Source organism: Xenopus tropicalis, chromosome 6 (genome assembly GCF_000004195.4).
Source record: "Xenopus tropicalis strain Nigerian chromosome 6, UCB_Xtro_10.0, whole genome shotgun sequence".
Classification (NCBI taxonomy): Eukaryota; Metazoa; Chordata; class Amphibia; order Anura; family Pipidae; genus Xenopus; species Xenopus tropicalis.
The window spans coordinates 119641658-119665734 of NC_030682.2; the positions used below are offsets into that span (position 1 = coordinate 119641658).

Sequence of the window (24077 nt, forward strand, 5' to 3'; positions counted from 1 at the left end):
CACGGCTATGCCGTTTCTCTGCTAGTTGCCAACGTTATTCCCTTGAACAAGGTGATCATTCTCTTGTTACTGAGAAAGGGATTTTAAGGCCAGGAAGAATTCAAGGACTGCAATTCCCGTGGAATGTTATTGGTCAATGGAGAATGATCACTGCTGGCCAGACTTGAGCATAAACACATTTAATGTGGTTAAAATGTACTCTTCTTCCACTGAGTGACAAACAGGATCATTCATAGTGATGAAATATTTACTAACATTTTTCTCTTCTGTGTCAGTGGATATATTGGCACAAGGACTATCAGTTTATATTACACTTCTTTTCAACCTATCCTATAGTTTCCTAAGTTTAAAGTGGTTATAAACTGTTCCACAGTGCTCCCTAGTTATCTATAGAAGTTGTCAAAAACGTAATTATAGATGCAATAAAATTCAACAATTAGAATTCTACTGATGGCAGTAGGAAGCAATTACAAGCAGGGCAAGCCCTTGCAAATTTTATTGTGGAGATGCAACGTTTTGGGGCAAACAACCCCTTTATCTGACCCACTGGCCCACTGGACAAATGGAAAGTTGGCCACATACGTTATGGCCAGTCTTTTTTGGTGGCCCTTCACTGCCTTATCTGCCAGTGCACCATGCAGTGAAGATCTAAATGATTGGAATTACAGGATGGGCTATTTTCAGTATTTAAATGTATTAGTATTTCTAGCACTGCAGTGAAGCCTGCACTGACTCTTCCCTTTAAAAAGCCAAGTGGGTTATAGCTTTACCCTATATATTCAGTTTTGTCAGATAAATGGCAAATTAGTAGCTCATGAACAGGGACGCCATCAGGGGGGCACAGGGGGGACAGTTGTCCCAGGCCCAGACGATCGTTGCTTTAAAGGGGGCCTGGCTATGATACAGTTTTTTAGCTTGGGCCCTCTTAAAAGAATTATTGGCCCTGTCATTGGTGGCCAGCAGGTAATTAAACTGGTTGTGTTCCGGCATGCACGTGACGTCACTAGGCACGGGGCGCAACCTTATAAAAGTGTGCAGATGCAGTGGAGAGCCGGGGGACATATCAAGAGTACGCAGCCGGAGGGGAAGACGGAGGAAGCAGGCGGAAGTAGGAGGACGCTGGGGGGGGGGGGGGTGGCAATGATTTAGGGGGCCCTGGGCTGGCTAGCAATGTTTTAGGGGGTCCCTGCCCTGGCACTAATGTAAAACGTAACCCCTGGCTACCAATGTTTTAGGGGGTCCCTGGCTACCAATGTTTTAGGAGGCTCAATGTGCGTGTCTCCTTTTTACTGATGGGAGGGGGCATTGGGGGGCAGGGAGGAGGGGGGCACAGAAAATGTTGTTGTGAGGGGCCCTGTGATATCTGATGGCGGCCCTGCTCATGCATATACAAAGGGTATGAAAATGCTGGTAGAATGGTAGTCCTGCACTTACCCCTGAGAAAGGGCAATTCCTTTTATTACTCACACCCTGAGACTCCAGTGAGGAATGTGAGAGGTGGGTGCAGCTTAAAATGTTTGCCAAGTGATTACTAAAAGGAATACTGACTATTTCTTCATTTAAGAGGGAACATGACACAATGCCTGTAATAGGCTACCTGGTGCAGATCTCATGATTCTTATGTGCCTCTCTGCAACCCCATAAGTGAGTCTCTCCCTGGGAGAGTTCCTGAGATTGCTCTCTCAAAGGTTGGTGTACTGCAAGTCAGTGGCTGGCTAATGTTCATGGAACTGCAGATATTCCGTGGTTGTTGTGCTGTGTTACTGTATGTCTGCCTTGTGTCTCTGTTCTGAGAGTTGGGGCTGTGCTGTGTAAGAGATGCCAGGATCTGAAATTATCTGGGTGCATTGCGGCCATTCCTCTCAAACCCTGGTCCCTTTCCCTGCCTCCTTCAATGCTTCTGCTCCACTGCCTCACACGATATCTGAGGACTACAGGGGGAGAACCACAAAGTTGTATACAGGCACTAGTGAGGGGTAGCTGGGTATGGGCACATTTCTGTTTTAAATCATAGATTTTCACAAGGTGCCTACAGTGACACTGATGATCACTGTGTCTATGGCAATATGTTTCTGTTGCTTGCCAGGCCAGGGTGTAGGTGAGTGCTTCCCAGGAAGGCTGTACTACTTGATACAGGTGTGGGATCTATTATCTGGAATACCAGGGACCTAGGGTTTTTTGGATAAAGGTTTTACTGATAAATTGGTCATTCTTTATGTCTGCTAAAAACATTCAAGCGTTAGATAAACCCAATAGGATAATCTTCCCACCAATATGGATCCATGCAGCTTCGTTACCATCAAGTACAAGCTACTGTTTTATTATTAAAGAGAAAGAGGAAATACATTGAAAAAATCCTAATTATTTGCTTTAAATGGACTGTATTGGCCTGGCTGAGTTTTTTTGATATTGGATTTCCAGGAGAGTGCTGTTTTTTGTTTTTAATCTGAGGACAAAATTTACTGGGCACTGGTTAGAAATCAATTCAGGTTCCTTTTAAAAAAAGACTACTTTCCATTTTGCATTAAAGCTTAATGAAATGTGTTATTGTAGAAATTAAAAGAGAACTAAAGCTAAACTGAGAATTAGGACAGAAACACTAAACATTAAAGGAGAACTAAAGCTTAACTACATAAGCAGGCTAGAAATGTAGTACCTTATATTTTGGGCTTCTGTACCAGCCAGAGGCACCCACAGCCCTTTAGCAGGGAAGATCTGTGCCCCCAAAGATGCCCCAGTAGCCCCTATATTCTTTTCTGCTGATTCCCCTCCCATGCTCTGTTCTGCTGTCACTTACTGAGCTTAGGGACCCACTCACTATATACTGTATATTTTATATTATAAAAGTCACAATATAAGGCAGATTAGTAATTCATTCAGATTCACATTACATGACAGCTCTGAAATCAATGCAATCAGCATCAGACCTTAATAACCAGCCCTGTGGCATCAGCTTATATTACAGACCAACCTCATTTTCTGCTTGATAATTTGGGACAACCCCTAAGTTCAGCTTTTCAACAGCCCCCAGAGCCCACTGAGCACGTGAGTGTCACTGACATTTTACAAGATGGGGAGCTACTGTGACAACTTTGAAGTCATAGATCATTACTGTTAAAGACATGCTGAAACTTTAGGCTGGTGCGGTAAGCTCAAAATATAAAATATGGCACTTCTAGCTATATTTATTTTTAGAGTTTAGTTGTTCTTTCAGGCTCATTTACGAGCACAACGAGCCCTTTTATGTTTTGGGTTTCTTTACTAGCCAAAGGCACCCACAGTGCTTGAGCAGTGAAGACTGAAGATGTCCCCAGTAGCTCATTGCCGCAGGACAACATGAATAATAGAATAACAAGATAAAAAATGTGAGATCCTGTGGACGGGATCATTACTGCTATAAGGCTGTTGAAGCTCTGGGCTGGTGCAATAAGATCAGCATATGAATTACAGAATGTCTATCCATATTCATATTTAGTCTTTTATTCTTTAAGATAGTTCATCTTATTAAAAAATAAAAAACGATGAAAGCACCTTTCACATTTATTAACAATGGAAACACAAGACTTCTCTTTAGTGATGAGCGATTTTTTTCACCAGGCATGGATTCACAGCGAATTTCCACATTTTGGCATTGGCAAATTGTTTCGCAAAACTTCCATGAAAATTTGCCGTGAAAAAATTTGTTGCACGTAAAATTTTTTGTTGCATGTAAAATTGGGTGGGGTCACGTAAAAAAAAGGCACGGTCATGTAAAATTGGGTGCAGACGCATCACAAAAAGGCGCGGGCGCGTATAAAAGGGCACGGTCACGGCAAAAAAGCGTGGGCGACAAAAAAATAGACACGATTGACAAAAAAGACGCGGGCCACAAAAAAACCGTGTGACAAATGCATTTCACGAATTTTATGGCGAAACGAAACAGACAGATTCACTCATCGCTACTTCTCTTTAATTCCCCTTCACTGACACAATGTATATCTTGGTACGCTGATGTTGAAATGGTACATCTAGGGTACAGTATAAGCTCCAATATTCTCCCCTCTGCTGGAATTCAAATGACTAGGAAGGAGTAAAACTCCCAAGGGTTGGTCTTTAGATCAAACACATTAAAGAGAGATAAGAGAAGCAGACTGGGTGGGAACAACCAGCACATAAAAGAAGATTATGGGCCAACGTGATTGTATGTATCCTCGGAACCTCCAGCTGGAAGAGCACAGAACCCAGCGCATTGTGCTGCCTTTTAGTACAAAGCAGAATTATTAACATATCTCCCCATGTTATCAATATGTGAGTATCATTTCTGTTAGAGAACTACAATTTCATTCTATTCACTATACCAGACACATATACTTATCCCATCACTGACTGTCTGCTTCTCAGGTCACTTTTTGTGTAATCATATTCCCAAACCTTCAAAAAAGAATATCTAAAAAAACCAAAACTTTGAATTCTAAAAAGTTAAATGGCTGTATGCACTAGTTTATGTCCAGTATGCGCTTAGGAGCCAGGCATTCCTAGCACATAGTGAGGCTCATTCACCTCTGTACAGTACCAAAAGCAACCAATCACACCGTTATTTTCATTTTAACTGGAGTAGAATGAGCAAAGCTAATTGCTGATCCTTATACACTTGACAAATAAATTCATTTTTACTGATATATGAAGTCTTTTGAGCCTATCTGCCCACTACTTACTACAGACATAAGCAGACAAACCCCCAATTCAGCTTCATAATGGGCAGAATCTTCCTGAACCCAAAATATGAATATTTACTACTTTTTAAAAAATAATTATAAATGCCCTTTTTTACCGGAAAGGCATCTTACACATTTGTACCCCATCAACAAATCACTTATCACCACCTTTTTTGGAAGGGGATTTTATACCCTGACTGCATAAAAGTAAACCCCCCCTCCTATGATATTGATGAATTTCACTGCATTTCATTGATAATCCATTTCATTTAAATTTCTGGATGCAAATTGCCATATTATTACCCATATGCATGTGTAAACCCACTGCAGCTGTGCCTGATGTATAAAACATTTTTTGAGCCTATTACTGCCTCATTAAGGGTGGGGGAGCCCTAGGTCGCTATTCATTAGGGCAGAAACTATACAAAAGTGCAAGAAGTTTGTTTTACGTGCAAGTATCTTTAAAGATTGGCAACAATATACAGGGGCAGTGACATCAGAGGGTGTAATGAGTGGTGTTGGGGGCGATCAGTGGGATTATGACTGGCGACTGGCCGATCCATAGGCCTGTCCATATTCCCTAATTTGGAAAACCAGGCAGGCAGCTTTGACCCCCACACAGCCCTTCTGAAAACGGGGCTGTCCGGTTCAAAACTGGACAGGTGGAAACCCTACATTCATACCAGTAACAATTGCACTTGGGCTGCATTTGTAAATGATACTTGTAGTGTCAAAGTATTTCTGCACTGATGAAATGCTAAACTCTGATTCAGTATAGAGACACATTTGCACATTCTGCATTCTAAATTATATATGTTGTCATTAAAAAAAGGACTGGTCTGGTACTGACCCTCTGATACCCCACTCACAGCTCAGTGAGGTACAGCACGGGGTTCTGGGAGTATTAACTCAGCAACAGATGGGAAGCCCCAGGTTAAATATAAATTTCTATTCTATGAATATTTATTCTTCTATTTCAGCAGTTTGTCCCTATATAAACTTTAAACAACCCTGTGGGGGGGGGGAGCAAAGTGCCTGTATAAGAAGAAATCCATCCAAATGCTTTCCTTGAAAGATAGAATATGATGTCTTGCTAAAAGGCTGGCAGGTTACAAAAGCACATTTTCTTCTACACCAACACAGTTGAAAACACTAGGGCAGCACAATGTTTCCAATGATTTGTGACTAACCCCCTCATCCTGACACAATGGGCTTCAATAACATTTTGCTCTGCTCACATTTGCACACAAGAGGTATATATATTGGCTGATAGAAGCTGACATGGAGAGAATGCAACTTGCAACAACCCCAAGGAAAACAAATAGAAATCAGCTTGAAAACAAAACCATCAGCACCTCACTTGGCCTGCCGGCTGATTAATTGCTGCCAGACTGCTCGCTATGCCTGCATTCAAAGAGGTGCTATTCATTTTTTACTTCCCTTTTTCCCCTATCATACAGTTATTCACAGGCTTATTTCATTGTAAATTTTAAAGTTATTTGCCAAAGTGATTTGGGATATCTTGGCTGTGCCTGTCCCCCAATGTTTTGCCAATACCTCACCCATAGACCGGCCCACTGCTAGGACTTTTGATGATGATTCTATGCATTTAAATAAAGCAGGCAAGTTTTGGTGTAAAACACTAAAAGCGGGAGAAAATCCCGTTACTGTGGAAGACCTGGGAAGTACCCATCTGGAGAGAGAGGGAGGTGAGGATGCTCTACAGTATTTGTCAGGGGTCTCCCAAATTTAAGCCCCTCTCAACTGGCCTTATGCAGTAACAGGTCCATCTCCCAGTCCTGGAAGTATCGGGGGGGGGGGGGGGGACCTGTCTGTCCATACATATACATATATATATATATACAGACAGTGAGCCACACACACAGGGACTTTGCAAAAATATCACACTTTTAATGAGAAAAAACTTGGAAGCATAGATGTATACAGAATGTATAATATACAAGCAGTTCTAAGGATGTGAATGTAAGCTAAGTCAGGAGGGCAGGAAGGTTGTGCCAAGAGCGCCCCCCCCTTAGCAAAGCAGCACACAGCAGCATGATCATTGGATATCTGCTTAAGAACTGCACTGCCTCCTCAGCTTTCCATTCTCTGTGGTAACTTGTGCAAAAATATACTGATCCCCTTTATATCATTTGCTCCTGCTCAGGAATAGGTGCCACTAGGGCAGCAATCTCTAGATTTTAATCTAAATTATACACCCTTCCCACTATAACGATAGTACCATAGGGAGCATTTTATCGATATACCCCTATAGGGTTCTACTGAATTTTTAACAAGAAGTGCTTTCCTCATCCTGAACCATTATTTATGCATTTAAAGAATACCGCCAAGTTTCTGTAATGCTTTAGTGTTCTCTTTATCTGAACAATAATTGTCCAGTCGGTAGCGACTATAATTGCTATATTTGTAATGGGCCTTTCTCACACTTTCAGCTGGTACAGTATGTGGCTTTGATAAAGAATATGTGCGAATGGGCCTTAATTATAAATTATTGGAATTTGGGTCATTAATATGTTTTCTAATGTGAATTAAATTGAAATGTTACTTAAATGTTTGCCTATTGATTAAAAAAACAGAATATGAAAAACATGATCAATAAACCCGTGAATAAAAAACTTGAATACCTCAAATTTGTCTTTTACACCTCATTTTCAATGAGTCTACAAGCTCACGATAAAAAAAAAACCTTGAATTGAATAAATAGTTTAAATGTTGCCTGGGAAAGCTCCCATTGACTTCTACATGACTCTCAAGCTTTCAGATACCTACATTTCAAGTTTAACATAGTAACATAGTAACATAGTAACATAGTAAGTTGGGTTGAATAAAGACATACGTCCATCACGTTCAACCATAATGCCTATATATAACCTGCCTAACTACAAGTTGATCCAGAGGAAGGCAAAAAACCCCATCTGAAGCCTCTCTAATTTGCCACAGAGGGGAAAAAATTCCTTCCTGACTCCAAGATGGCAATCGGACCAGTCCCTGGATCAACTTGTACTAAGAGCTATCTCCCATAACCCTGTATTCCCTCACAGGGCCGCCATCAGAAATCACGGGGCCCCTCACAACAACATTTTCTGGGCCCCCCTCCCACCAGTACAAAGGACTCACAGACATGAGACATTGGTAGCCAGCAGGGCCCCCCTAATACGTGGTAGCCAGCAGTGCCCCCCTCTAGTACATTGGTAGCAAGCAGGGCCCCCCTAATACATGGTAGACAACAGCCCCCCCCCAGTACATTAGTAGCCAGCAGTGCCCCCCCAGTACATTGGTAGCAAGCACGGCCCCCCCTAGTACATTGGTAGCCAGCAGTGCCCCCCCAGTACATTGGTAGCCAGCAGTGCCCCCCCTAGTACATTGGTAGCCAGCAGTGCCCCCCCTAGTACATTGGTAGCCAGCAGTGCCCCCCCTAGTACATTGGTAGCCAGCAGGGCCCCCCCCTAGTACATTGGTAGCCAGCAGGGCCCCCCCTAGTACATTGGTAGCCAGCAGGGCCCCCATAATGCATTGGTAGCCAGCAGGGCCCCCCCAGTACATTGGTAGCCAGCAGGCCCCCCCCCAGTACATTGGTAGCCAACAGTGCCCCCCCAGTACATTGGTAGCCAGCAGTGCCCCCCCAGTACATTGGTAGCCAGCAGTGCCCCCCCAGTACATTGGTAGCCAGCAGGGCCCCCCCTAGTACATTGGTAGCCAGCAGTGCCCCCCCAGTACATTGGTAGCCAGCAGTGCCCCCCCAGTACATTGGTAGCCAGCAGTGCCCCCCCTAGTACATTGGTAGCCAGCAGTGCCCCCCCTAGTACATTGGTAGCCAGCAGTGCCCCCCCTAGTACATTGGTAGCCAGCAGGGCCCCCCCTAGTACATTGGTAGCCAGCAGGGCCCCCATAATGCATTGGTAGCCAGCAGGGCCCCCCCAGTACATTGGTAGCCAGCAGGCCCCCCCCCAGTACATTGGTAGCCAACAGTGCCCCCCCAGTACATTGGTAGCCAGCAGTGCCCCCCCAGTACATTGGTAGCCAGCAGTGCCCCCCCAGTACATTGGTAGCCAGCAGGGCCCCCCTAATGCATTGGTAGCCAGCAGTGCCCCCCTAATGCATTGGTAGCCAGCAGTGCCCCCCCCAGTACATTGGTAGCCAGCAGTGCCCCCCCCAGTACATTGGTAGCCAGCAGGGCCCCCCTAATGCATTGGTAGCCAGCAGGGCCCCCCCCAGTACATTGGTAGCCAGCACAGCCCTTGCGTCTAGTTCGGCAGCGGCGGCATCTTCAGCGGCGGCGAGGTCCTTCCCTGCCGACACCTCTTCCCTTCTGACTGCCGGCAGAACACAGGCCCTTTTATAAGGTTGCGCCCCGTGCGTACTGACGTGATGAACGCACGGGGCGCGACCAATAGGATCCCCCGCTGACCACCAATGACAGGGCCCGGAACTGATTAAAGGGGGCCCGAGCTACTAAGAAAACTTTAGCACGGCCGGGCCCCCTTTTAAAGTTAAAATCGGCCGGGCCCGGGACGACTGTACCCCCTGTGCCCCCCTGATGGCGGCCCTGTTCCCTCACTTGCTAAGAATCCATCCAGTCCCTTCTTAAAGTTATATAATGTATCAGCCAGCACGACTGATTCGGGGAGGGAATTCCAGAACTTCACAGCTCTCACTGTAAAAAATCCTTTCCGAATGTTTAAATGGAACCTCCCTTCTTCTAAACGGAGTGGGTGCCCTCGTGTCCGTTGGAAGGACCTACTGGTAAATAAAACATTAGAAAGGTTATTATATGATCCCCTTATATATTTATACATAGTTATCATGTCACCTCTTAAGCGCCTCTTCTCCAGTGTAAACAGACCCAACTTGGCCAGTCTTTCTTCATAACTGAGACTTTCCATACCCTTTACCAGCTTAGTTGCCCTTCTCTGGACCCTCTCTAACTCAATAATGTCCCGTTTGAGCACTGGAGACCAAAACTGAACAGCATATTCTAGATGGGGCCTTACCAGCGCTCTGTAAAGGGGAAGAATGACCCCCTCCTCCCGTGAATCTATACCCCTTTTAATACAGCTCAAAACCTTGTTTGCCCTTGCAGCTGCTGCCTGGCATTGCTTGCTACAGCCAAGTTTATTATCTACAAGGACTCCAAGGTCCTTCTCCATTAGGGATTTGCCTAGTGCAGTCCCATTAAGGGTATACGGGGCTTGCATATTTTTACATCCCAGGTGCATGACCTTACATTTATCCACATTAAATCTCATCTGCCACTTAGCTGCCCAGATTGCCAGTTGGTCAAGATCCTGCTGCAGGGATGTCACATCCTGGATAGAATTGACTGGCCTGCAGAGTTTTGTGTCATCTGCAAACACTGATACATTACTCATAATACCCTCCCCCAAGTCATTTATGAACAAGTTAAACAAAAGTGGATCCAGTACAGAACCCTGAGGGACCCCACTGAGAACCTTACTCCAAGTAGAGAATGTGCCATTAACAACCACCCTCTGTACCCGACTTTCATTTTTTATTTTTTTCATGAAATGTGACTTTTAAAAACTCAAATTTATGATTTTTAGCACAATTTAAAAAAATTGTGGTAAAAATGAAATACACAAGTGTGTATATATGTATATAAATATAGTCCAATTAAATGCATGGTTTCTTCCCTAGGAATTGATGACAAAGCTGATAACAGAGACGCCGGAGCAGCCAATTCCTTTTCTGATTAATTATCTCCAATCCAAGCTAGGCAATGTGGGCCAGCTACAGAGGACTCTGTCTGGATCAGCTGCTCTGTGGGCAGAGAGTGAATCCGCAGGTAAGTACAGTTATGTACTATTGTCCCATAGCACAGATGGGCTCATTTCTAACAATTGTGAGAGGTGTAATGGAAAGATCATTACTTGGTGTATTTCCACCAGTGTTTAAGGTGGGATACAGGTAGTGCCAGGTAAAATGCCTGGTTTTACAGCAGGTAATGCTGTGTTAGAGTAAATCTCCCTTAAGGGCTCTGGCACACGGGGGACATTAGGGATGGCAGGGGAAGGCAACTCGGGGAGATTAGTCGCCCGCGAACAGGGAGTTTTGCCGCGGGCGACTAATCTCCCCGAGTTGCCTTCCCCTGCCATCCCATCGGCGACAATGTAAGTCGCCGGTGGGATGGCAGACGCCGCGGGGCGATTTCGGGAAATCGCTGAAAAAGACTCGCGAGTCTTTTTCGGCAATTTGCGCTAAATCGCGCCGCCGCGTGTGCCATCCCACCGGCGACTTACATGGCTGGGGAAGGCAACTCGGGGAGATTAACAAATAGGTATTCAACCGCACAGCCCTTAGATCAGGCTTGATGCATCAATCCTCGCAAGGCACACCGCTGAGCCATTCAATACAATCCAAATATAGAGGAGAGCACCATAAAGCAGAATTCTGCTAAAATGCTATTTATTTCAGATGCTATTTTTGGTCTGCTATTTTTGGTCTGAAATAAATAACATTTTAGCAGAATTCTGCTTTATGGTGCTCTCCTCTATATTTGAACTCGGGGAGGTTAGTCGCCCGCGAACAGGGAGTTTTGCCGCGGGCGACTAATCTCCCCCGTGTGCCAGAGCCCTTAAGATTTTGATTTGGCCAGCTGTAGGGAGCTGCCTCATTAGGCTGCAGGTTAGCAGCCAATAAAAGGGCTGTATGATTTACAGAGAGAGTTGGAATTGAACCTTGACTGTGTGAAGGTCACTCTCAGAGCAGGGAACAGGGCAGGAGGGCTGCCTGTGTCAGGAACTCCCAGAGGAGCTGGGGGTGCCACCTGCCACTGCAGGGAACAGGGAGTTATGACCCAATGGATAAGTGCTGAGAGGGCTCAGCAAGGCTTAATGTGAAGCCTGAGTGTTCCAGAGCGTGGAACTAACCCTGGAAGGTGAGAACCCTGAAGAAGGGACAAATCACAACCCTGAACTGTATGTTTATGAACTGTCTTATGTTTCTGTTGGGAAGAATTGGCCCTGAATAAACCTGTGTTTTGCCTGAAGACGTGGTGTCCCTGTCTCTATGCTCCAGATCCTCTGCATGCCTACCTGCCTACCATTGCTAATTCCCCCAAAATTGCGTGTACAGGCAGTCAGTATGTCACACAATGTATATGCTGACAGCCATTGCTGCTTATGTAGTGACTAGGTAAGCAACTAGTTATATTAACCCACAGGTCCAAGGTTCAGTCAGCTTAATTACCTCTCCATGGATAGGGCTATCAGCAGCTCAGCCTCATACATGAACTAGAAACCACATTTTTGGCTTCAAAGTCTTGGTATGTAGCACAGAGTTGGTAGGGTTAATGACAGGTCAGGGTAGGATAGACTGGCAGGAAAAATACATATTACAGAGGTGATTTACATTCAAGTTAGAGTTTAGTATGTTATAGAATGGTTAGTTCTTAGCATCTTTTCAATTTGTCTTCATTTTTTACTTTTGATAGCTTTTGAGTTATTTCCTTCTCCTTCTGCCTCTTTCCAGCATTTGGATGAAGTCACTGACCCCGGCAGCCAAAACCTATTGCTCTGTGAGGCTACCACTTTATTATTATTCTTACTTTTTAATAGTCACCTTAATATTCAGGTCTTCTTCTATTAATATTCCAACCTCAAAGTCAAACCACTGCCTGGTCACTAAATTACTTTGGACCCTAGCAACCATATAGCTGCTGAAATTTCAAACTAAATAGCAGCTAAACAAAATGTTAAATAAAAAACAACAAATAATATCACTCTTTCCATCATACTAAAAGTTAATTCAAAGGTTAACAACCCCGTTAATAGATGAAAGAACATTATGTACAAACAGTGGACTTTGCCCCCTCACTTATTCTTGTTTATTGACTCTTTAATTACATTTTTTATTGTCTTCCACTTATTCCTAATGGAATGAGAGTCATGAAGAGGTGAAATCAATTTATTTGGGAGTCCCAATGTTTAACTATTTTCTTTTTCTTACATTTTTTTAAATGGAGTCAAACATAGTTATCATTTCCAAGATATGATGTGTAATGTTCTTCTAACGGCCTATTCATTAGGGCACATTTCTTTAGATTCGGTACATCTGCTGATTAAATTTGCAGTTAATAAAAGAGGAGTTTGGCACAAATGCACCTAATTCTTGTTTTAATCACATCGGCTAATGCCGCACTGCACAAAGGGAAGCCCAAACACTGGGCAGGATAATAAGTGTAGGATTCATTCACTAGTTGACCGTATGATACTTTTTAAGTGCTCAACATGTCTCAGTGCATAAATCTGATATATCCGGCTCCATGTGATCCTTCAGTCAGTGACACGAGACAAGGTAGATGTATCTCCATTCTCATGTTTCTTGTCCAGCTCCTTGCTAGCAGCACTAATGCAATCCTCCATCTGATAAGCTTGGCTTTCACTTGTTCCCTGAATGTTCTAAATGTTCTCTCGCTTGTTTCAGACTGAGATTATTGTATGAATGACAGTAATCCCACTGCACCATATAAACGTGTTCTAGGAAAGATGGTTGGAGTCATTTACTAATGTAACTAGTGCCAGTGTTCTAAAATTGATGCAATGGAGACTGAACATTGCACATTCCTGTTAAAGGAACAGTTCATTGTAAAAAAACATTTCTAATATAGTTTGGCAAAAATGTAATCTATAAAGGCTGGATTGGGCAGATGTCTAACATAATAGCCAGAACACGACTCCCTGCTTTCAGCTCTCTAAACTCTTAGGGGCACATTTACTAACCCACGAACGGGCCGAATGCGTCCGATTGCGTTTTTTTCGTAATGATCGGTATTTGGCGATTTTTTCGGAAAATTGTCGCGCCTTTTTCGTTGCCATTCCAAAAGTTGCGCAAAATCTGGTGATTTTTTCGTAGCGTTAAAACTTGCGCGAAAAGTCGCTCCTTTTTCGTAGCCATTCCGAAAGTTGCGCAAAATGTTGCGATTTTTTCGTAGCGTTAAAACTTGCGTGAAAAGTCGCGCCTTTTAAGTTTTAACGCTAGGGAAAAAATCGCCAGATTTTGCGCAACTTTCGGAATGGCTACGAAAAACTCACGTTTTTTTGCGCAAGTCGTAATGGCTACGAAAAACTTGCGCTTTTTCGCGCAAATCGTGCTGGTAACGGAAAAGTCGGCACAATTTCAGAAAAGTCGTAAAGGCGCCGAAAAAATCGAAAAAAACACGAAAAAGTCGCAAAATGTTCGTTTTCCAATCGGAATTTTTCCAATTCGGATTCGTGGGTTAGTAATTGTGCCCCTTAGTTTGTCAGGGGCTTTAAAGGGGGCCACATGGGACATAACTATTCAGTTAGTTTGTGAGCATGCAGGTCAGATTCAAAAGCAAACTAACTGACAGTTATGCCCCATATGCCCGCCCTCAAGTCACTGATTGGTTACTGACTGCTAACAGCTTAGAGAGCTGTAAAGGAGGAAGTAGAGTTCTGGCTATTATGTTAGACATCTGCCCACTCCAGCCTTTTATAGATTACATTTTTGCCTAAATAACTATATTGAAAATATTTTTCAGTTTGCGCAGTCTGTCTATTTTACCCAGTTTCATTTATACACTGAACTATTCCTTTAAGGTACTTGCATTCACACACGCTCCTGCCCTTCCAAATGTTTGCCAATGTATCCATCCCGATCCTTGCGATAAATGATGCACAACTGTGCCCTTTGACACTGGAGAAGATGGGGAGTTACTCCCCGGGGTGGTGCCCAGTGAATTGGATGCTAATGCTGTTTTGAACACATGTTCTAGAAATGACACAACCTCTACTGTTAAAATGGGAATCACAAGTTGTACCCAATTTGCATCCAAATACAATTGTATCCATCTTGATACATTGGGTACATTTGTGGTTGACAAAACTAAAAAAAAAATAAATATGCAGCATTATGGGTAAAAAATGTGGCAACTTGTGTCTGAAATTACACTCACTGCACTGCATTTGTGTTTGTAAATGACCCTGTGTGTCTTTTTAGTATTTATTAAAATCCATGTGACTATCTTTTTGGACATACAATATTTATTATAATTTTAGTTTCCTGCTAACTCCTGCCAATTGCTTCTGTGCATGATCCATTTGGGTGGCTATCCTTTCATTCCCACTATTGTTTCCTGCATTGCAACCCATTGCATTTGACAAACCCACTCTTTGCTGCATTTATCTGTTGCGCGCTGCCTACCACTGGTTTGCAGCAGATTATTCTCATTCTTTCTGCGTCTCTTCTTTTTAAGGTCAGCATCTTATATTATTTGTAATAGAGATTGTCTGATCCATTGTAAACCAGTGTATCCACAATAAGTGATTATCAGACCCGAGACTGAATGTGAGTTAAGGAACAGGGAATATGTTGTGTTCACAGAGCCTACACAGGTTTGATTTAGACCTTCACAGCTGTTGTGAAGTGCTGTTTATTTGTAGATTTTTTTCTCTTGTGATTGTTCTTCTGGTTCCAGTGTCTGTGTTCTGCTCAGTCACAGGCAATGGGTGAGTGTTCTAAGTACCCTAGATAATTTCAGCATGAAATGCAGTCCTTACGCTCAAATTGTTTCTGTTTTGCTTTTATTGTGGGGTTAATAGGAAAGAAATAATGTACAGAGTATGAAATAAATGTGCATGAAATGTGTGTTTCCAGAAAATGCCCACAAATATATTACGCACAAAACAGCATGCACTCATCGTGACTGCACATGTACTCATAGGATATTCCTCAGAACAAAGTACGAAAAAATTGAAAGCGAAAGGTTTGGGGCACCAGCACCCGAACCTACAACCTAATTTGGTGAGCGCGAGAACTAATTGAAGTATAGATTTGCTTCTTTATTTGCAGTGGGTAGGACTGTGCGCCCCTGAACAAACAAATCACAAATATATTACTACAAGGATCTCATCTCACCCTCAGTAGTGCTAATTATAAATGGCCAATCCCCCCCCCCCCCCCACCCTGGCATAACCCCTATAACTTTCTTTTATAACTATCTACACCAGAGGTCCCCAACCTTGAGCCACATTCAAATGTAAAATAAGCATGGGGTGCCAATATAGGTTTGGCTTTTTGATAGTCCATGTGTGGACACCCTACAGAAGTTTCTTTTTCAGTACCTGTGTTTTTATGCAACAAAACTTGCCTCAGCCAGGAATCCAAACGTTATAACCTGCTTTGAGGCCACTAGGAGCAACATATAAGGGGTTGGTGAGCAGCATGTTGCTCTCGAGCTACTGGTTATAGGTTAACTGATTTAGACCATGGTAAGAATTACATCATAAAATGAATTAAAGACAAAGGAGATATACAGTATCAGCAAGTACAAGTAGGCTTGTAGATCCACTGTATGCTCTAGACAGGAGGGAAACAATATAGGGTACAGTCTCTGCAGCTGCTTCAGGACCCAGTAGGGTCATAACTGAGGAGCAAGTTTGGTATTTGTTTGTGAAAACAATTCTATTTCCCAGTTCCCCAGGTGCTGAGGGAGCCCAGAACCTATACAGCTTACCATCAAGATTTATTTGTGGTTCTCATTCATTCTGGGGGTTTTGGGTGCAGGAGATGGGAGCAATGGCATATAGTGTATAATAAGGGATGATAATGTATGACAAGGACTAGTCCTGCCAGGCCCTGCTTCTGGGAGCTGCAATTTATATCTATGGCAATGTGTCATTTTATTTGTTTTTTGCAGAAAATAAAGGAACAAGACGAGACTGCAGGAATTATGATAAGCCCTGGCAAGTCAATGCAAAGAAGCCCAAAAAGTCAAAGAGCGACCTTGCAGTGTGTAACATTTCCCCAACATCCCCTGAATCCAAGTCTTGTAAGTATCAGCGGGGGAACTAAAGAGCAGTGTTTTATCTTGTGTTCTTGTAATTTGTCTTAAAAGGACATTTTCTGTAGCAGAACAAAGATTAATGACCGACTTTTCTGTATCTCTCTTTTTACCATGCACTTGAGCAGCGTGATTATATATCATTATTAGAGGATATATGAGGAACTGACATGATATGCTGAGGGGAATTAAGAGCTCCTACACTTCATTCCTTGCCACTGCTAGAGAGACAGTTATGTTAGGGTGTGCTCGGACTTAAAGAGATATGTATATTCTGGTATATCCGGTATATCAATCCCCAATTTATTATGTTTAGCTTCTGGATACTGGATGGATGCTGTCCGTCACTGGTTAGGCTTGTTATTTTGGTTAGTTTGCCTGAAATATACAATGATATATATAAGTGCATAGTTAACCTGATGATAATATGCATAGGTGGTCAGCTGACCAGTATTTTTAAGAATCGGTTTTATGTTTGAGATGTTGTTCTTTATTATTTTCTCTGCCAAACAATTGATCTTACAATCATTTGTTTTTTAAATGGTCATATAAAGGTGGCCATACACAGTAAGATTTGCTCCTATGGCAATACCCTAGGGCCAAATGATTGCATAGCTATGAAGGGGATAGCAAAAGTTAGAGCGAGGACCACATCCCCCGTTCAACGGAAAATCAAGCCTGTCTGATCGACATATGGCCATTTTTCAGTCAGATATAGGTTGGGGAGACCTGTCAGAGGGCCCCATACATGGGCAGATAAGCTGCAGAGTTGGTTTTAAGGACCAAAAATGGCAGCTGAAATCTGTCCTTGTATGGCCACCTTAAGTATATGGCCAACTAGCAATTAATTGCAAATGATCTGGCATGATTTTCATCTAGACCAAACAGGTAATTTCCCAAGTGCTACCTAACCAAACTTAAAGGCTGTCACCCCCCAACTGATGAAATGATACAGTCAATTTATGAAAATAGAAGATCCACATTTAATACATTAAAAACAAAATTATTATTAGAATTAGAATTATCAGTCTACTGTGCGACATTCATGCAGGCCACAATATGTGCACGTAATAATCCCATCACTGGTACTCCTGCCAGTCAGTTTAAAGGAGACATATTGGATAAATGGGGAAAACCCTAATTTTGTAGGCAATTGTGAATAATATACGGTGCTGGTTTCCCTTTGGGCTTAAAATTAATCCTATCTGTAAAAATGGCCCCTTTATTGGAGCACCCTATAGATTCTATCAGTTCTCTGTCCGTGTTTGAAATAAAGAGTGGGCGTGTCCTAACGGTCCCCACCAGAAGCACAGTAGGAGTGGGAGAGCCAATCACAGCCTTGAACTCACACAGGCAAAGACAGACTTCAATTCCCTATCAGGCCAACCTAGCTGCTGATTGGTTCCTGTCCTACAGTGCAGTGTATGGAGTGCTGCCGGCTGCCCTGCACATCCAGAGAATTCAGCCAGCAGGAAATGGAACAGATGGACGGGGCTAGTGGGGTTTTAGTGGAATTTCTAAATAAATCAGTCCAAAACACAATTTTTTTAAGCACAATCCTTCTATATTTAGAGGAGTATAATTCACTGGTACATTCTTAATTTTTATAGGATATGTCTCCTTTAATATGAGCAACAGATGTGATGTCAGGGGGATACTTTCATAAATGACTCCCAGTAAGCCATGTCTATACAAGTATTGGATCCGTTATCTAGAAAACTTTTATCCAGAAAGCTTGGAATTATGGGAAGGCCACCCCCCAAATTTTTCTTCTTAGAGTGCCCATTATTTGGGTGCTCTAAAGCTTGGCACTTATTTTATACATATAAATATTTACATTCAAGCTTTAATTTAAATCAAATTGATTCATAAAGAAGTGCTTCAATTACCCTGTGCTCTCCAAATCACAAATTAGGTCCATGTCCTGACCCCTTCCCTCAAAACAATCAGTGAAGTATGTGCAGTATGGGTCATTCACCACTCCTGATCAGTGATCCGGGTGCCGCATCCTGAACCCTCAGCAAGGGAAGAATCCAGTCGGCCAAAACTTGGTCACGTGCTCCACAGGCTGGGTTGAAATCAAAGCAATAGTAATAAATATCCAATTGCTATACAATATACAGTAATTATAATAAACTATAATATTAATATGTGCAATAATGCTGTTTTGATTTCACCTCTGCCTGAGGGTCTGTGGATTGCATGCTTAAGTTGCCTATCCTGGCTGCCTCAACTGGCGTAAAAAAAAACCAGGTCTTACTATAAACTAAATAAAATTTCACTTTTAATAGAACCTGCTCTGATCTTCAGGGAAATGGAAAGGCAGGAGATGACAGGGAGCACTGCCTGTGTTGCCTTCCATGCACCCACTTTATCACTGTCTAAGTAATGAGTGTGATCAGTTACAGCAGAGGAAAGTTTGTTTTTTCCTTTGTCCAGTAACCGGGTGGTCCCACGTGTTATTTGCAAAGAATATGACAGTATGGCATCCTGAGACAACATCGTGAAACATCCAGCCAAACTTAAGCTGGCCATACACGCACCGATACCATCGTACGAAACCTCGTTTCGTACGACATTCGGTGCGTGTATGGCATGTCGGTGAGTCGACCATAGAAGGCGCCTGACCAAAATCTGCCGTCAGTGCTGAATCGGCAGAAGGAGGTAGAAATCCTATTGTTTCTACCTCCTTATCTGCTGTTTCAGCCCTGACGGATCGCCACGTCTGTGGCCACCTTAGCCACAGCCGAGACATGTCCTCTGAAGACCTCGCCCCCCCCACCCCTACAATAATATCATCCAAATGCCAGCATTTACAGACACTGTATTGCACAAGAAACCCAATAATAGTGAATCCATGCAGCAGCACACAATATGGCGCTTCCAGTCTGCTGAATATAGTGTTACCTTGTTAACAAAGAGTTTTACTTTCAATCCCTAGAATTCTGCAGGCCAGATTCTGCCACTTGGCTCCTGCTTGAAACTTCCTGCAGATGAATTAGTTATGCAGGAGAGATGTTTCCTCTGTGATTATCATGTTGCCGGCTTATTCGCTTGATGAAATATTTATAGAAGAGAACACAGTGTGAGCACACTGCTAAATGCTGGTAAATTTGTTTCTTTAGCAAACAGTGTTCCGGAAGGTAAGCAAGTTTAATCAGATTAAAAAAAGATGCAGGGGAAAAATGCAACAGGAAATAATGAGATAAAATAGAAGTGTTCATCCATCTATGTCGGGCAGTTTTATATTGACACAATACAATTGCAAGTTATTATAGTCTCCAATCTCTTTTTGTCATTCTAGTACCAAGGTCAATTGAGCACCCAAATTGGGACTGGCGAACAAAACCGGAAAGTCGTGATTTTGATGAGTTAAACCACATCCTTCAAGAAAGTAAGAAGTTGGGCAAAGCACTGGAGAACCTGTCCCGCAGTAAGTATGAAGATCCCTTTACACTAGTTTCCCCTGACTAGCATAAAATCTCTTAAAGGTGCGGTATACACCCTTGTTTAACATGAGTGCAATAGGGCTTGCGCTGGGCATACTTTTTGCTTACTGTTTTAATTATGAAAAATCCATAAGAGCTTAGATATTCTCTCTGCACTCCTAGTAAAAAAAACTCATCTTATTATCTACCTTGCAAGGAACAAGCATGGAGTAGCTTCAGTTTCCTTGTTTAAGAAACAAACACAATAGATTTTTCCTGATTTAAACAATAGGCCTAAAATTTTGTACAAACCCTACTGACCTTTTAAAACTCCATGTATCTAGAGCTCACACTTATAAAACCTAATAAAAGGCTGGCATTTTTGGTCAACAGGGCCCCTTAATGCAAATATTCTTGCTTCGTGATTTACTGTAACCGTGCAGTAGAGACGGGGTGCCCAAACCGCATCTACTATCGTACTACAACTCCCAAAAGCCAATGCAATCTATGAAACAGTCAATATATAACATTTCTATTAAAATGATTGGAAGAATTTCATTTTCTCTGCCCCATTTGAAATCATCGTTACATGTACTGGTCTGTGTATTCTAGTGAAGCAATAAATTATTAGCACACCTTTTATTTTATGCAGAGAGTATACACCTACAGCTTAAACAGAACAAAGGCAAATTTGCTTTCTTAAGTACATCTATGATATATGATGTGTGTAATCGTGTTGATGGAAGCGCATGGAATTAGAGAAAAACAAAAGCAAAACTAGTGCAATACGTACAAAACTTTCTTTGTGACTAAATATGATGATTTAATATTTCTAAGATTAATTGCAATTTGCAAGTTATTCCACTAAATTTTCAAATCTAGGGTGCCAAAGTCCTAATATATTTAGTTGTTATAAAAATACGTAAAAAAAATGACCTGTGGATTCATTGAGCAATATGCCTTCAAAAGGTATAACACCATATGTAATAAAAGGCACTAACTTATCCCAGGGGCAGTAACCCATAGCAACCAATCAGCACATAGAATTTACTGGTCACCTCTTTAAAATCAAACATTCTATTGGGGGTATCTATATGTAATAAATACAGATGGCCAAAGGCAGATGGTTAACTTTGTTTCAGGCTGCAGATTGGCTAGGAACACTCAGTATGAAGAGTCATAATTGGAGGGCTACTCATTGAGCTACACACTGAATTGCTGTTGAGCATTACCCGCTGACTACAAAGATTTCTTAAAAGTCTCTGCTATTTCCTCCCATCTTTTCTCCCATATGCCATTGTCCTTAGTGATCCCTAACTAGTGACTCAGGGACAACATGTTACTCCCCAACCCCTTGGCTGTTGCTCCCAGTGGCCTCAAAGCAGGTGTTTATTTTTGAATTCCTGGCTTGGGGCAAGCTTTGGTTGCATAAACCCACGTGTACTGCCAAGCAGAACCTCCTGTAGGCTGCCAGTCCATATAGGGGCTACCAAATAGCCAATAACAGCCTATAAATGGCACATACATCATTTTTTGCATGCTTTTACATTTGATTGTGCCTTCCTGTTCTACACACCAGTTAGTCAAGAAGAAGAGGAGCATTTGCACCTTGAAATAACAATGCTTTCTCCTAATGGCAATGCTGCAGAATGTTGTTTATTAAAAGAACAACATTCTTCAGTATTTGATACAGAGCTGGACTTGTGCCTAGTCTGATGGCTAACTGCCAACAACCTTCTAATTTATATATAGTTTTGTGTGTATATCTGCCATATACTTATATTTTAATTGTATTGTATCCCTTTATTCCTAGGTATTGCTGTCTCAGATGAACTAGAACAGGTAACATTGCTAAACTTACTTTGAATGATGTGAAAACCCTGGCCTGTGGTTTTGGGCTACCCAACAAGTCACCCACACATGTGACCTATCAAATTGCACTAAACAAAAGCTCCCATAGACTGCCCTCCATTGCCCCCTTCCTGCTCCCTCCCAACAGAGTCTATTAAATGGAAAAGGGCCTCTCTTTGGAAAGCTGCCATAGGGGTCAATATTCTACCATGTTTCTCAATTTAATCTCAAAATTATTTTATTTAACAGTAAAGTTTTTGAATTTGAATACAGTAAATTTAAGCAATTTCATGTATATTGAGTAATTGTGATATATTTAATGAAGCTATCCCTCCAGCTTGTTGTGCTTTAACCCTTTTAGAATCAACAAAGCCCAGACTTAAGGTGGCCATACACGGTCCGATTGTAGCTGCTGATATTGGTCCCTTGGACCGATTCAGCAGCTTATTGGCCCATGTAGGGGCAACAATGACTGTCCGACAACGACTGGCCTGAAATCGCCCAGATATCGATCGGGCAGGTTAAAAAATTCAGTCTGATGCGGTCCCCGAACCGACAGTGCCCATTACAGCCGTTATAATTTGATCGTTTGACCCCAGTGCCAAACGACCGAATTAGCCTAAATCCCCCTGATATCACCCACCCATAGGTGGGGATATCGTGAGAAGATTCGCTCGGTTGGCGACCTCGCCAGGTGAGCGGATCTTTACATGTATGGCCACCTTTAGTGTTACCAACTTAATTTGGCCCCCAAGTAGTTCTTTACATTTGGCCTGACTTTTTTATTTTTTTGGAGACCCCATTACTACTCTCCAAATCTGACTTGATTCATTTTTTTCTTTATCTAGGACACAAGGGCCTTTAACTCATCATTATTAAAACCTTGTGTAATTGGGGAATGGGTTAGACGTGAAGACAATGACCCTGACCCATTGGCTGCTGAAATGATCCAGCCTCCAGTTCCAAGAACTAAAGGTGAACCACGGGAGGGAGATGAGGGCAGCAGCAGCCCAGCAGGAAGGTAGGTAGAAGATGTAGTAGTGTCATTGTCTATTCCTTAATGTTTATTCCAGGTAATGAATACTAATCATTTTTTTGTTAAGTAATATATTATTAGCAAAACAACAGCATTTATGAATCAATGGTATACACAAGAGGGGTAATGTAATAATGCGGTCAAGTATAGTAACCAATATCTACCAATCAGCATTGAAAAAACCTTTGGTATTTTCTATGAATTACCAGGCTTAGAGAAAATGTTGCAACTGTTATTATATTACCTATTTTTAATAAAAGACGCATAGAAGAAGAACTTGTCTTGTTAGTTTTTCAATACACAGTTTGTATAAATAGGGTTTAATTTGTTAAAGAGCTATTGGTTTGGTTTGTAATGAATGGAACAGCATAAGTACGTCATGTTTTATAACATTATTAAGCGATTAATACAAGAGGAGATTGTGATATATTTCATAGCCATCTTTCTTAGAATTTGCATTTATTTCTTATATTCTGTTGTATTCTGCTAATAGGAAATATAAATGCTTATAAAAATATATGAGAAGAATTTTCATATGAATAGGCATTTTGCTGTGCAGTGTAACCTTTCTATGAAAGAAAATATTCTGTAGATTCGATCATTTGATTTATAAAGAGTAAGTGCCATCGTCGAGTGGTATTGTATCTGCAGCATATTCAGTTTGAAGCTCTGATTGTTTTGTCAGGCCTAAAAGATGTACCTTGCATTTGTATGACATCCTGTGCATTAGACTTGCATCCTATGAAGGGAGAAAGTAGTAAAGGTATAGGGGCTATTATCAAAAATGCTTGGGGCCTGGGGTCTTCTGGGAAAGGTTTTTAGCTTTTCATACCTTAAAGAGATACTGACACCAGAAATAAAACCTTTTTTACATCTATCATAACTTTGTCTATGCATGCTGTTATAATGCTGCTATAATTTTGCCATAAAAATATTTGCCCAATGCCGTTACATTACCTTTCTCATGCCCCACGTTCCTCTATGAGGGGGCTGCCATATTTGTGCAGCAGGAGGCCGTTAGCATTAGAAGCTATAACTGACAGGCTGAGAAGGGACAGTCAGGTTGGCAAAACAGTCGGGTTTAGGAACTTCAGGTAACAATTACTTACAAAAGCAGCCCTATCAGCGAAAAATTATTAACATGACCTATAGGTAACTATTTATGTAGATTCATATTTTTAAAAGTAGTTTTTTCATGTCAGTATCACTTTAAGTCCATTAAAACA

General features: G+C 42.1%; 1 protein-coding gene across 2 annotated transcripts in view; it reads left to right on the forward strand.

The window, feature by feature from the left end:
• c8orf34 (chromosome 8 open reading frame 34) overlaps window positions 1–24077 on the forward strand; it is a 118046-nt gene that overhangs the window by 18947 nt on the left and 75022 nt on the right. For both annotated transcript variants that reach the window (XM_004915169.4, XM_002935323.5), the window contains exons 2-6: window positions 10371–10518; window positions 16393–16524; window positions 19841–19969; window positions 21778–21806; window positions 22664–22836. In XM_004915169.4, the coding sequence (XP_004915226.1) occupies window positions 10371–10518; window positions 16393–16524; window positions 19841–19969; window positions 21778–21806; window positions 22664–22836 (611 nt within the window). The remainder of the gene's footprint in view (window positions 1–10370; window positions 10519–16392; window positions 16525–19840; window positions 19970–21777; window positions 21807–22663; window positions 22837–24077) is intronic.